The sequence below is a fragment of the Macaca nemestrina genome, chromosome 4, assembly GCF_043159975.1.
Source record: "Macaca nemestrina isolate mMacNem1 chromosome 4, mMacNem.hap1, whole genome shotgun sequence".
In the NCBI taxonomy this organism is placed as follows: Eukaryota; Metazoa; Chordata; class Mammalia; order Primates; family Cercopithecidae; genus Macaca; species Macaca nemestrina.
In genome coordinates, this window is record NC_092128.1 from 23,308,155 (window position 1) to 23,323,610 (window position 15,456).

The following is a 15,456-nucleotide window of genomic DNA, read 5'->3' on the forward strand; positions in this document are numbered from 1 at the left end:
TTCTTAGCTAGTTTCATGATTCTTGTCTGGGCTCTCTACAGTTGCAACTGTCAACTAAATGAGTCTGTAGACAATGTTTTACCATACTGTTATCATTATCTCCCCACTTAGCCCAGCTGTATGTTTTAGGGAGCATTTGGCATACTACCCCAAAATACCATATGGAAACCCTCCCTTTTCTAATTGCTGACCTGCTTCTTTACCCTCCAGCCAGTATCCAGCCGCAGAGGTGGTGAACTTTGGCACCTGGTTCCTCTTCAGCTTCCCCATATCCCTCATCATGCTGGTGGTCAGCTGGTTCTGGATGCACTGGCTGTTCCTAGGCTGCAAGTGAGTCCCAGGGCCCTTTCAGCAAAGCACTGAGGCCCCCCTGTTGATCCAAAGGCCATGGCATGGGCCCCGGATGGCTCTGTGCAAGGGGGACTGCTAGGTAACCACAGAGGATGCCCAAGGAGAATGCAGTGGCCTGGACTGAGAGTCAGGCGCTGTCTCTTCTAGACATTCTAAATATTTGTGAACTCTGTACTTCACTCTCAGCTCCACAAGAAATGTTCTTAATTCCAACTAAATGGTTAGAGAGCCTGTCCAGTTTATACAAAGTCTGACGTGAAGAGTATTTAATGTCGTTTTATTGCTCTCAAAGCATATAGAGTACTTCCAATTACTCCAAGAAATAAGAAATAAAAAATATGACTCCAAGTAGAATTTGCATTAGGTTTAACTTTATAGGCATGGGTGATTTATACTTAGTAGCCTGAATAAAATATGCTCATATGCCTCAAAATAACAAGTCAGTCTACTCCAAATTTGATCAGTTTCAAACACATAAAGGGAAGATAATATAATGTTTTGCTATTAGTCCATATGCTCCCATTGGTCAAGAAATGTTCTCTGACTTTTCTTTTTACTCAGACTGTTGTCAAACCAATGACGTCTATATACTTCTTAACTCCAGTATTGCCAATATAAAACTAACACTGTGTGTTCCATATATGCAGATGTTTGTGTGTGTGTTTGGCTAGAGACAAAGCTTCTCTGAAGTAAAAATGTTAGTTATACATCTAGACACATAGTGGAGTAAAAGTTGTAGTTTATATACCTAGACACATATACCACATTACACTAATTATTTTACTTATGTAAAAGACAAGTAGGTAGAAACGACCCCACGCGAATACACGTGCACAAGTCCTTGAGACATCACTTCACACCAATATACCAGAGACAGACCCAGATGGATATCCCCAATAGTCTAGGGCACAAGGTTGATGAGGGTCCGGATAATGTGGCAGATAAAAGCCGTATGAATAGGTGGGGGATAGAGGGATAGAGCATGTGAAGAGGAGAAAAGTGACCGCAGCAGGCGAGTGGTTTAGTAAATACCTAATATTTGATCTCTGGGCCTCAGAAGTGTGTTTTCTTTCATCATTTGCTCATTCTCCCCTCTCAGTTTTAAAGAGACCTGCTCTCTGAGCAAGAAGAAGAAGACCAAAAGGGAACAGTTGTCAGAGAAGAGGATCCAAGAAGAATATGAAAAGCTGGGAGACATTAGGTAAAAATCAGCCATTCCTCTTCTCTCCTCCTCCAGCAGAAACACAGCAGGTAAAGTGAGCACAGGAGGAGCCTTGTTCTTGATAGCCCCTGACACTGGGAGAATTTTCCACAACTCTGAATCAGGCATTTAGAAGATGCTATTTAATGCCAAAGCCAAGCTGGCCCAGATTTCAGGTGGCCACCCTTTCCCTTTGCTCCGTTTGGAGTCCAAGGTATAGCCGTGGCATGGGGTGGAGTGCTGACCATGGGGCAGACGGAGGCAGAAGAAGGGAAAGACAGCACAGTCACCCTCTTGGAAAATGTGAATTCCTTCCAAAGCCAGGCCTCCTCTCATTGCTCAGACATGCCACCACAGTGGTCCAGTTATCACTCCCAGGGAGATGGGAGATGCTGTGCTATATTTAGGGCAAAAAGCAGTATCAAAGACAGACTTGGAGACCGAGGGCCCAAGAAATCTCTAACCAACCCTCAGCCACTTCTATCAGCTTCTCCACAGGGACCCAGCTTCCTATTTAGTGCTATTTCTCCTTTTATGGCAATTGGCACACACAACTTTGCATAACACAATCCAGGTAGACACTGTCTTATTTAAAGCTTTAAGTTATAAAAGGAATACATGTTCATCGTAGAACATTTCAAAAATACAAGACAGTATAAGAAAAAAATTAAAATTGACTGAATTCTTAGCACCCCATGTTAACAAATGTTGACACTTCTTTCCATGCTTTTTTGTGCAAAACTCTATGTATTTTTGGTAAAATTCAGTCCACACCGAAACCATTGTATACCTTGCCTTTCTCAACTCAACACTGTACTCAACTCAACAGTGTACAATATGTTCCATGTCCTCAACTCTGCTGTGGAAACAGGATTATCAGTAGATGCATCTCATTTTAACATAGAGTTGTATCAAAATGTATTCAGTGTATGAAATATCATTGGATATACAGGATGCTTCCATTTTTTAATAGGTAATAAATGTCTCAGTATGCACTTCTGGTTAGATGATGGGAATGACCAACTTTTTTTTTTTTTTTGAGATGGAGCCTCGCTCTGTCGCCCAGACTAGAGTGCAGTGGCACAATCTTGGCTCACTGCAACATTCGCCTCTGGGGTTCAAGTGATTCTCCTGCCTCAGCCTCCCAAGTAACTGGGACTACAGGCACCCGCCACCATGCCCGGCTATTTTTTGTATTTTTAGTAGAGACGGGGTTTCACTGTGTTAGCCAGGATGGTTGCCATCTCCTGACCTCGTGATCTGCCCGCCTCCGCTTCCCAAAGTGCTGGGATTACAGGTGTGAGCCACCACACGCGGCCAGGGAATGACCAACTTTAAGGCTTCTGATGTATATCATCAAATGGCCTCAAAAAGGTTGTAGCAATTCCTCTTCCCACCAGCACAGTGTTTGGGGGTGCCTATTTCACGGCACTCTCCTTGTAGGCTGTATTTGAAATTATTTTATAAATGTACAGTGCTGTGTTCTCTTGCCCTTTCCACAGAAGTTTCTCCAGGGAACATGGTTAATGTCATGTTTTCTGGGGCCACTCAGTCTTCTCCTCATCTCACTGTCAGCCATTCATAGTGGTTAGGCAGTGAGTGTGTTTTATGTCTAGGGTATTGAAACTCTAAATACAGAAGCTTCCAGAAGCAAAGTGAAAAAGCTAGGAGAAATTACTCAGTTCCTGAGTGGGTCTTTCTGTTTTATTTTATAGCTACCCTGAAATGGTGACTGGATTTTTCTTCATCCTGATGACCGTACTGTGGTTTACCCGGGAGCCTGGCTTTGTCCCTGGCTGGGATTCTTTCTTTGAAAAGTAAGTGATATAATTTCCTCCTTAAGAACAACTCCCTCACCCCAATTCTTCAGGCAAGAACTACTGGCATCCTTCATAGACTCTCAGGGGAAGATATGAAGCCAGGAAGATTTCATTCCCTGGGGAATCCACTCTTTTTAGGGAGGCTGCAGTGTGAGATCAGGAAGGAAAAACTCCCTTTGGAGTCCTGGTCTGGGGCTGGGATCCAGTGCTGCAAGTGGTCTCATTACATAAGCTCTTGGAAGCTTGGTTACCTCATAGGTGGTTATGAGAGTTAAAGGAGAAAACATCTATAAAGTACCAACTGTAAAGAAAAGAGACCAACTTCTCACTTGAGAAGGGAGGCACATGGAGGTGTGGCCTTCATAGGAAAGAGGTCTCATCCTCTTCTATTCTCCTTTATCTAACCATCTTCACTCCTGATCACTCCTTCTAGGACTTGCCCAATTAACGGGCTCACAAATTCACACCAAGACATCTACTCTAGCCAGGCCCTGCTTCCAGACATTCACCATTGCCCATTAAATCCACATGGCAGCAACTGGCAAGAACTAAGGTTAATTTCACCTCTAGACTAAGTCCTAAAAAGAGGCACTGTGTTTGCACAGACTGCCCCGAGACATCATGTTACTCCTGAAAATTCCTGACCCTTCTCCTCAGCGATGCTTGTCTCTTTACTAGGAAAGGCTACCGCACTGATGCCACAGTCTCTGTCTTCCTTGGCTTCCTCCTCTTCCTTATTCCAGCGAAGAAGCCCTGCTTTGGGAAAAAGAATGATGGTGAGAGAAGGATCAAGGGAAGAAACTGGGGGTGGCTCTAGTTGAAGAATCCCCAAATCAGACTAATACTCCCAAAGAGATTTACCAAGGTCCTTCAGATTCCCACCCCCCGAAATAGCAGTATCCCAAATCATCCACTTCACCAATTAGGTTCCTATCTCCACAAATCACGCCTATCAGGGTTTATCTGGCTTTACATCTCTCTCTAATCCAGGAGAGAATCAGGAGCACTCACTGGGGACCGAACCCATCATCACTTGGAAGGACTTCCAGAAGACCATGCCCTGGGAGATTGTCATTCTGGTGGGGGGAGGCTATGCTCTGGCTTCTGGTAGCAAGGTAATTCTTGAATTCCAATCTTTTTTTTTTTTTTTTGAGACAGTCTTGCTCTGTCGCCCAGGCTGGAGCACAGTGGCATGATCTCAGCTCACTGCAACCTCTGCCTTCTGGGTTCAAGTGATTCTCCTGCCTCAGCCTCCCAAGTAGCTAGGACTACAGGTGTGCACCATGATGCCGGCTAATTTTTGTATTTTTAGTAGAGACAGGGTTTCACCATGTTGGCCAGGCCAGTCTCGAATTCCTGACCTCAAGTGATCTACCTGCCTCAGCCTCCCAAAGTGCTGGGATTACAGGCGTGAGCTACTGTGCCTGGCTTGATTTCTGTTCTTATGGGTGAAATACTTTTCCAGCATCTTTACCTAATGAATCATTATGGGCATGGGAGGAAAGACTCAATGGACCTGAGAAGTAGATGTTCACCGAGTCCCTGGGAAGGGAAGCAATAGAGCAGCATGGATGTCCCCTCCTGCCCTAAGCTTCTCAGTTAGCACTACTGGAAACAGAGGAACAGATCGGCTGTGCCACACAATCATGATACATGGGCATCGATACTTCATCTATGGGGCCCATGCTGCTATAAGCAAAAGGTTTATTGGAGCTTGTAGCCATCTCCTTCTGGGATTTGACAGTGGCAATAGGAGATGGTAACAGGAGATGGACATCGGTAATAGGAGTGGTAATAGGAGAACTCTGTAAGGGACCAGAGATATTTCAAGTGACACATGGTGAACTATCTGTCCACAATACATAGACTGAGCCCCTTTGGAAAATCTAGGCTAAAGCTGATGTAAATGCTTCTTGATTTTCTAATTGGGAGGAGTTTGGATGAGATCTTTTAAGTGGGGTGGGGATGTGAGGGGATGGTTGAATTTCCTAAAGTGTTAGCCTTCCCTAAAATAGAAAAGAGTCCTAAGAATGAATTAGGTTAAGGTTCAGACTATTTCTCCCTCCAGCTTGTCTACGTGCATTATCCCATGCTAAACTTGGTTCCCATTTTTTTTTTTTTTTTTTTTTTTTTTTTGAGACAGAGTCTTGCTCTGTCACCTAGGCTGGAGTGCAATGACGCCATCTCGGCTCACTGCAACCCCTGCCTCCCAGGTTCAAGCAATTCTCATGCCTCAGCCTCCCAAGTAGCTGGGATCACAAGCACACACCACCACACCCAGCTTAATTTTTGTACTTTAGTAGAGACGGATTTTCACCATGTTGGTGAGGCTGGTCTCAAACTCCTGGCCTCAAGTGATCCGCCCACCTTGGCCTCCCAAAGTACTGGGATTACAGGCACGAGCCACTGCGCCCGGCTTGGTTCACTTTTGATGGCCTAAAATACTATCTGCATTATTAAGAAGAAGGTCACAGAATATTACACTAAGGAGAACCTTAGAAAGCATGAGTCCTATCTCCTGCCCATGGTGAGATTTCCCTCCATGGCACCTCTGGCTTGGACACTTCCAGTGACAAGGTACTCCCTGTGCAGGGAACAAAGAATAGTTGTTCCTTATTTTCAGCTCAGGTCTTCTGCATGTTGTCTGTCCACTGCTGGCTCTAGCTCTGTTCTCTGGGACCCTCTCCTAGCTAGTAATTATTAACATGAAAAAATCAAGAAGTAGTGACCCATACCATCTGGGTCTCTCTCCTCAGGACTCACTACACTTGGCCTTATTCAAACATGGTCCACGGGGTGGCCAGTCTACTGCCAAGCAGAGTAGTTACATTACCCAAGCCCCATTTCTCAGCTCTGATTCAAGCAGCACCCTGCATTTTTATGGAAGCTTTTATAAAGCATCCTTGGCACTCATGTCAACAATTATATTACAACTGCAGTCAATTAGAACGCTTCATTCTTTTAACTGTTCATCATTACTAGACTTTCAACCCATCCTATATATATGCTATCAATATTTCTCATTCCAAGTTCGGAATATTTATATTTATCTTTATTTAATTTCAGTTGTTAGTTTTGGCCTTTGACAAGATTGGCCTGGCAATGTTTTACTTTTTTTTAACCAAAATTGGGCTGGGCACCGTGCCTCACGTCTATAATCCCAGCACTTTGGGAGGTCATGGCGGGAGGATTGCTTGAGTCCAGGAGTTTGAGACTAGCCTGGGCAACATAGTAAGATCCTATCTCTACAAAAACAAAAATTAGCCCAGTGTGGTGGTGTGCACCTGTAGTTCCAGCTACTCAGGAGGTTGAGGTGAGAGGATCACTTGAGTCCAGGATTCCAAAGCTGCAGTGACCCAAGATCCCACCACTGGACTCCAGCCTGGGAGAGAGAGGGAGACCCTATCCCCTGCCACCAAAAAAAAAAAAAAAAAAAAAATTGTGCACATATTAGAGATAGTACAGTTATTTCTGTAAAGCCTATGCCTCTGCTAATTTTAGTAATAATTTGGGTAGCATATGTCATTCCTACTGAGTTTGAAATAATTTCAGTTTTGACATTAGTGAAGAAAATCCACTGTAAAATGTTTTCATAACAAGAGTTTAAAAAATTGAGACTTCCTTTGATTGTGTTTTTTTCTAACTTTGAAGTCTAATTTATTTCAAATTATAGTATAAAATCGTTCTGCTGGAAAAATGATTGCCACTAAATGATTTCACTTCACTAGGCCGGGCATTGTGGCTCACGCCTGTAATCCCAGCACTTAAAAGAGGCTGAGGCAGGAGGATCACTTGAGGCCAGGAGTTTGAGGCCAGCCTGGCCAACATGGTGAAATGCTGTCTCTACTAAAAATACAAAAATTAGGCCGGGCGCGGTGGCTCAAGCCTGTAATCCCAGCACTTTGGGAGGCCGAGATGGGCGGATCACGAGGTCAGGAGATCGAGAGACGATCCCGGCTAACACGGTGAAACCCCGTCTCTACTAAAAAATACAAAAAACTAGCCGGGCGAGGTGGCGGGCGCCTGTAGTCCCAGCTACTCGGGAGGCTGAGGCAGGAGAATGGCGTAAACCCGGGAGGCGGAGCTTGCAGTGAGCTGAGATCCGGCCACTGCACTCCAGCCTGGGTGACAGAGCAAGACTCCGTCTCAAAAAAAAAAAAAAAAAAAAAAAAAAAAAAAAATACAAAAATTAGCCGGGCATGGTGGCAGACACTTGTAACCCCAGCTACTTGGGAGGCTGAGGCAGGAGAATCGTTTGAACCCGGGAGGCAGAGGTTACGGTGAGCTGAGATCGCACCACCACTGCACTCCCGCCTGGACGACAGAGTGAGACTTCCTCTCAAAAAAAAAAAAAATTTAGCCAGGGATGGTGGTGCACGCCTGTAATCCCAGCTGCCTGAGAGGCTGAGGCACGAGAATCGTTTGAACCTGGGAGGCGGAGGTTGCAGTGAGCTGAGATGCTGCCACTGCACTCCAGCTTGGGCGACAGCACGCAACTCTGTCTCAAAAAGAAAAAAAAATTATTTCACTTTACCTACCAGTACTATTTGGATAACATGTTAAGTAAAACTCTATTTCTTTATATAATGTACCATTTCCACTCAACTAACTGCTCTTCCTCCCCTGCCTCTGTCCAATGAGTGAGGTTTAATGTGTTACCAGAGGGAACAATTAAAGAGTTCCTGGAGGCCTTGGGGCTCTGAAATAAGCATTAATTGATGCAGTCTGCACAGACTGGGTTTGTAAGCTCTCAGTCAGTTGAGAGGAAGAAAAGGAAGAAAAGTTCTACAAGGTGAAGTGGCTACAACAGAGAGAATTCTGAAGGCCTTTGGTTGTCAGTTGTCTATGAGCTCGCCAGGAGGTACCCAGGGTACTATAGAGATGAAATGAGCTTTTGATGAATTTGGAAGAGAGGAGAAAAAGTAACATGCTGACAGTGTAGGGAAGGAGGTCTTTAAGAGTAAAACATGTGTAGCAGGACTTAAGAGCTTGAGGAATCATAAATGTCTCACCTTGCTTTCTGCCCCTGCTCTCCATATCGTCATTATATTTGCAGTTTCTACGGTACCATGGGAAAAGGCAGAGCCTATCAACATAGAAGAGACAGAGGAAGGGAGGCAGGATGCATATGGCAACCTGGAATTTTTAATACAATACTCAGTGATACCTTTCATTTTGTAGGAGACGGAAATAGCCCTCCCTATTTGCAGGTGAACATCTTACAACCAAATGAATCATTACAAGTGGGAATATTTATTTATTTTTATTTTTATTTTTTTGAGACAGAATCTCACTCTGTCACCCAGGCTGGAGTGCAATGGCACAATCTCGGCTCACTGCAACTTCTGCCTCCTGGGTTCAAGCAAGCCTCCTGAGCAGCTGGGATTACAGGCACGTGCCACCACGCCTGGCTAATTTTTGTATTTTTAGTAGAGACAGTGTTTCACCATGTTTGCCAGGCTGGTCTCAAACTCCTGACCTCAAGTGATCCACCTTCCTCAGCCTCCCAAAATGCTGGGATTATAGGTGTGAGCTACCTCACCCAGGCAGAATGTTCATTTATTTAAGTGGATGTGTGTAACTGTTGCTAGTGGAATAAATTCAGGATGGTCAATATGCCTTCGTATCTGTGTCTTCAAAAAGCACTGGCAGGCCAGGTGAGGTGGCTCACGCCTATAATCCCAGCACTTTGGGAGACCAATGTGGGAGAACTGCTTGAGCTCAGGAGTTTGAGACAGGCCTGGGCAACATGGAAAGACTCTGCCCCTACAAATAAAAAGATCAGGGCATGATGGCATGTGCCTGTGGTCCCAGCTACTTGGAAGGCTGAGGTGGGAGGATTGCTTGAACCCGGGAGGTTGAGACTGCAGTGAGCTGTGATCATGCCGCTGCACTCATCCTGGACCCTGGGCAATAGAGCAAGACCCTCATCTTAATTAAAAAAAAAAAAATCCTGATAGTAGAACTAATGTCAGCCACAATGGGATTTGAACCTAAAACAGGTTGGGGCTGAATGACCAGCCTCCATGGCACTTAGGAGGCACCTTCTCCACTAAATGGAAATATACTTTTATCCCTCTCTACTTTATTACTCCTGTAAAACCTCCAGTGCTCAGCTCTGCCTGTTCGTCTCCCTAAAAAGACAGGAAAGGCTACTATCTACAGATGTTGATACATTTTTCCCGTTTTTAGGTAACAAAATAAACTGATTTCAAAAGCTGAATAAAGGGCCATACTTGGCCCTCTGTGAAGGGCATTGTCGAATCAATGCACAGGGTAAGGATGTCAGAGGCTAGAGAAAGGGTAATGAGATTGAAGTTGAGGAGCAAAGATCTCCAACCTCTGACAAGTTGTCATGGCAAAGTCCTAAGAAGGATCATGGCAATTAGGGTGGGTGGCTCTCCATGCCCCATGATGAAACCGAAAGACCAAATGTTGTACAATCATAAAAACCAATTTTCTGAGCTACAAAAATGATCGAATCATAAAAATCATGAACCCCTCTGGCTCCATTCAGACTAAAGATCAGAGGATCCCTGGTGGTCCAGCCTTCCAACATCCCTGACCTTCTGAATTCTAAGAACTCTAGCTGGGATGTGTTTCTCCTCCTTTCTTCTTACTGTAACACCTCTTCCTACAGAGCTCTGGCCTCTCTACATGGATAGGGAACCAGATGTTGTCCCTGAGCAGCCTCCCGCCATGGGCTGTCACCCTGCTGGCATGCATCCTTGTGTCCATTGTCACTGAGTTTGTGAGCAACCCAGCAACCATCACCATCTTCCTGCCCATCCTGTGCAGCCTGGTGAGTAGCGTGGGGCTCCCAGATGTCCAAACAGGCTGTCCCAGGGGCCTGGAGTGGCAGGCCTAGCTCAGGGCAGCTTCTGTGGCTGTAGCCTCTCCTCTGGTTACTGCCCACAGCCTTCACTGATTGGTGTTCAATTCCTATTTTGAAAAATGAAGTTTTTCAAATAGCAACTAGCAAATAAAAGGATTCACTAATAAATCACAGCAAGAGTTCTAGAAATCCTTGTCCAAAAGAGTAGGATTAGTTTAGGGGCAGCCCTGAGTAGAAACCAAAGAACATACAAAATAATCTTCAAACCCTATCATTTCAATTCCCCGCAATCATCATCAACCTTTCTCTCCTGAGATAAAACCTGAGTAGGGCCAAAGAGGTAGCCACAGAAAATGGAGGTAAAACACACACAGCTGCAAAGACTGAGATCACAACTCAGACAATCATCACAGCCTCCACTGAGATTCACTGTCCTCCGGGAAGTTCTGAGGATTGGGAGCAAGGTCAGCTTTGCTCCACAGCCTCAGACCAATTTGTTGTGAATGGAATAGGGGAGGGGAGCAATGGCCAGTTCTTAGCCTGGCCAAGCAGCCTGAAAGGTGATGCATCCGACCCAATGCTTCATCTGTCCCATTCTGGGAGGCAGAATCCAGGAGATGAAGGCCCCTCCCCACCCCAGCAACATAGTCTCCTACTGCTCTTTCTAACCCCAGCCCCACACTCTCTGCTCATTGCTCAGATGACCCCAACTTCTCCCTTCCGTCATCTTGCTTGTGTGAGCAAGAGAGTGCAGTTAAAACTTGGCAACATTGAGAGCAGGACCATGGATTCAAATCCCATATAAAACAATTATCTTCCCTAGGAAAAAAAAAACACCTTAGTTCTGTACCCTAAGACTGAGGGATCCCCACTTCAATCAAAGCAACTTATTCATGAGATTTGGGTTTAAGGAAAGGAAGTCTTAGCTAAAGAATAAAGTTTAGGAACCACTTCTTTAGAATAACACCAAAAAAATCAAACATCCCTTCTAGGGAGTAACTCAAAGCCACATTTCCATGTGGAGCAAGTGAGCAGCATCAGCCTATTCAGGTTGCCAAGGGCACTGCATGCCCCCGAGGGGAGGGACCTAACTACCCCTCCACATAGTGTCCTGCTAAGGTTAGCCAGCACCAAGTCATCATTAAAGCATGCTCGTTACGTTAAGCACAGGAAATGCAAGCCTAATCTCATGAAATGTTTCTGTGAATTCTCTCTTCTAGTCTGAAACGCTGCACATTAACCCCCTCTACACCCTGATCCCAGTCACCATGTGCATCTCCTTTGCAGTGATGCTGCCTGTGGGCAATCCCCCTAATGCCATCGTCTTCAGCTATGGGCACTGCCAGATCAAAGATATGGTGAGTTGGGGTGCCTCTCCCTGCCAGGCCCAGCTGCCATGAGGACAGGGATGACCAGCTCTGCAGCCTTCTTTCAAAGCTTATTTTGTAGCAGTGTCCCTGGCCTGTCAACACTAACCCAGTGTGGTAGGAAGAACAGCACTTATAAAAAGGTTTTTGGTTGGTCTGTAAGCACCAAGGATAGCAAGAATGTGCTCTCCCCAGCCCTTCCCTGGAAAGAAGTGGGTACCTAGGTAGAGAAAGCTGGAACACACAGGCTGTTGCCCAGTTCCAGAAGGCATGAGCCTGAGCAAAGTTTTGCCTTCGTTTCTCCATTAGGCCAGTGGAGACATTCATTGAGAAAGCTACTGGTTTATTCACAGAAAGATGAGAATGAGAAAGTGTATGAACATAGGGTGAAAGGTATTTTGAGAAAACAGGATTCTTCTGCTCAACTCACCCCCCAGGCAAGAAACCCCTGAAGCAACAATGGAAAATGAAGCATCCACCATTCATTTTCATTTTCATTTTCAGCTGGGCTCACAAACGATGGCTTTGAGATATTTTGCTGCTGACTTTAGTGTTAGGTCTATCTACCTTCTGCTCCTCTACCTATACACTATACTATGTATACTATGCTGCTATACTTAATATCCAGGGCTGAGGGGGTAGAGGAGAGGATGGAAAACACTGATACAAATTACTGATGGTCTTACAATTTTTTTTTCATGGGAGCCAAACTTGTTCTCGCAGCCCTGTAAAGCAATAGAGGAAAGAAAGAAGTTTCAGGCTGGTGGCAGATATTCAGGTCCTTTTTTTTTTTTTTTTTTGAGACAGAATCTCACTCTGTCACCCAGGCTGGAGTGCAGTGGCGCAATGTCAGCTCACTGCAACCTCTGCCTCCTGGGTTCAAGTGATTCTCATGCCTCAGCCTCCAGAGTAACTTGGACTACAGGTGTGCGCCACCACACCCAGCTAAGTTTTGTATTTTTAGTAGAAATGGGGTTTCACCATGTTGGTCAGGTGGTCTTGAACTCCTGGCTTCAAGTGATCCGCCTGCCTTGGCCTCCCAAAGTGCTGGGATTACAGGTGTGAGCCACTGCACCCAGCCTATTCAGGTCCTTTTGACTATTCAAACTGCTCATCTAAGTCATCCGTGATACTTCCTGGAATGGGGTGTCCCAGTCATCCCTCTCCCCTCCCATCTTACTGAGTAACCCTCAGTCTGCTCACACTGAGCTCTACCCCAGCTCTCCTATCTCCCGCTTCTTCTGCTGTGTGTCCCCACCACTGACCTCTGGCTTTCTACACTGGAATCAAATGATCAGAGGCAGTAATTTTCAAAGGTACCAGGTGACAAGAAGTGAGTCAGTCTTGGGTTCTATTCCCAGCTTGGGCACGACCTTGACTTCAGTTTCCTCATCTGCTAAATGACGAGGCTCCAGCTGGATGCTCCATGGGGTCCCTTTCAACTCTAACACTCCTTAATTTAGCCCTGCTAGAACCTGCCCTTTCACCTGTGGGGAAACATGGACTGTCCACCATGCCAAAATGCCCAGGGGACCCTCACCAGACAGCAGGAGAGAGAGGACATGCCTAGCCATTTGCTTGAAACAATTTCCCAGTATCCATTTTCCCCTTGCAATTTTCCCAACTTAATGCCAGCTAGTGACTTGTTTTGGCTACACGCTGTATGCCTGGTTACTCATTGGGAGGGTGCCAGCTATCCTTACAGGACACATTTTTCCATCTGGCTCTGCCAGCCCATCATCCCTCACCTCCCCCACTTCACCTGTGAGTGTCAATGTCAAGGCAGAAGTGAAAAGGGTCAGTCACTGAGGTGTAATTCCCTCAGAGGAAAGACGCAAAGGCCCCACTCCAGCTAGCACACCTGTGTCTCCTTCCTGAGGAAGAGCTGAGCAGAGGCAGCTGAACTGTTTCCCCAGGTGAACTCAAGGTACACTGTTTCCACAAGCTGTTCCTTAAAAAAAGGTAACAGTAGCAAAGGCTTCATGTAATATAGCCCCTCCTACAAGTTCCCTGTATTGGCGCATAGGGGCTGAGAAGTTCCTGCTTTACAGAGATCTGGCTAGTTTTGTTCAGCACATTTCCCTAAGAGTGAGCTGCAGAAATACCTCTTCACGTTCCGTAGAGTGGGTGTTCCAAGTAATTAACACACCTTCTAGGCTTCCACTTGAAACCTAGTGAGAGTGCTGTGAGCATGAAGTGGACATGACTCTAACTGTCCCCTTCCCGCCCTACCACAGTCCTGTGCACCCTACAAGGCAATGCTAGAGCACACCAGACAGCACTGGGAACTAATCTGGGCCACAAGGCATAGGCTGCGGGAGCAGAAGGGGGACTTGGGGATCTGTGCTGCTGCTGGTCAGAGTGACTAGGGTGTGCTGGTTTGTGTCCTGTAGGTGAAAGCTGGCCTGGGAGTCAACGTTATTGGATTGGTGATAGTAATGGTAGCCATCAACACCTGGGGAGTTAGCCTCTTCCACCTGGACACTTACCCAGTATGGGCGAGGGTCAGCAACATCACTGATCAAGCCTAATGCAAGTACACAAACTGGCCCAACCACAGGAGCTGCCAGTACCCAGCAGAATCTGGACCACAGGCAAAGAAAACCACTAGGACCACCAGGAGCACACAACCCCAGACCCACGCCGGAGGGCATCCCTCCAACAGAAGATTCCACAACCTCAAGCGAACTGCAGGAATCCTCCAACAACCACAAACACATGCTTAGCTGTTAGTGTCTTCTTCTCGCCCTCAGCACCACAGCTCAAGAAAACCTAAAGTTTCAATACAACCATAGGCTCACAGAAAAAGAAAATAAAAATTAAGTTAAAAAAAGAAGACAAAGAAAACCTAAAATTGTATCTAGTGTTTGTAATCCATTCATTCTGAAGACAGGAAAAGAAGGCCTGTCTTACTTGCCTTCAGAGGCTAAGCCGTGCAAACTCACTAGGTTTTATGTTATTTTTAATACCTTCTTAGGAGTGGAAGATATCCAAGCCATCCTACCAAGGCAGAGTGAAACCAGTGACATCTTTTTTGGGGGAAACCTCACCCAGAACTTGAAACCTAATTGTCAGCTCCTTTCTCTTGCTCTTTTTTTTTTTTTTTTTGGAGATGGAGTCTTGTTCTGTTGCCCAAGCTGGAGTGCAGTGACACGATCTCAGCTCACTGCAACCTCCACCTCCCAGGTTCAAGCGATTCTCCTGTCTCAGCCTCCTGAGTAGCTGGGATTACAGGCACGTGCTACCATGCCCAGCTAGTTTTTTGTATTTTTAGTAGAGATGGGGTTTCACCATGTTGGCCAGGCTGGTCTCCAACTCCTGACCTCAGGTGATCCACCTGACTCAGCCTCCCAAAGTGTTAGGATTACAGGCATGAGCCACCATGCCCGGCCATCAGCTCCTTTCTCTTAAGTGCTTCTATCCTAAGTTCCCTCCACAAGAAGGCATTCTTAGTAGGTCTTCTTCATGGCAATCAGTACTCTTTCATCACTACTTTGATTCCCTGTTAAGCATCTCTCTTCAATGGCTCCCCTTTACCTTGGCACCAAATTCCCGTAAAGATATAGTGTTCCCTTTCAGAAAAAGGCTGGTGTTGTTCTATTAGTCAAAGGAAAGGGAAGTCGGCCGGGTGCGGTGGAGGCAGAGGCTGCAGTGAGCTGAGATCGCACCATTGCACTCCAGCCTGGGCGACAGAGCGAGGCTCCGTCTCAAAAAAAAAAAAAAAAAAAAAAAAAGGAAAGAGAAGTCAAGAAAGAAGATACATTGAGATTAACATCTCTCTCTCCACCTCCTGTCACTAACCACAAATCTATTGCCTTGGTTAAGTTTTGGGAGGGAGGGAAAACTTTCCTACCAGTCTTATAAGGGACACCAAAACTATAA

General features: G+C 45.7%; 1 protein-coding gene across 2 annotated transcripts in view; it reads left to right on the top strand.

Moving 5' to 3' along the window:
* Nucleotides 1–15,313, top strand: part of LOC105471326 (solute carrier family 13 member 4) — a 48,201-nt gene extending 32,888 nt beyond the window's left edge. For both annotated transcript variants that reach the window (XM_011723765.3, XM_011723766.3), the window contains exons 9-16: nt 211–330; nt 1,451–1,552; nt 3,268–3,369; nt 4,051–4,148; nt 4,363–4,487; nt 10,013–10,174; nt 11,428–11,565; nt 13,968–15,313. In XM_011723765.3, coding sequence (XP_011722067.1) covers nt 211–330; nt 1,451–1,552; nt 3,268–3,369; nt 4,051–4,148; nt 4,363–4,487; nt 10,013–10,174; nt 11,428–11,565; nt 13,968–14,105 — 985 coding nt within the window. In that variant the 3' untranslated portion in view covers nt 14,106–15,313. The remainder of the gene's footprint in view (nt 1–210; nt 331–1,450; nt 1,553–3,267; nt 3,370–4,050; nt 4,149–4,362; nt 4,488–10,012; nt 10,175–11,427; nt 11,566–13,967) is intronic.
* The last annotated feature ends 143 nt before the right edge of the window (nt 15,314–15,456 follow it).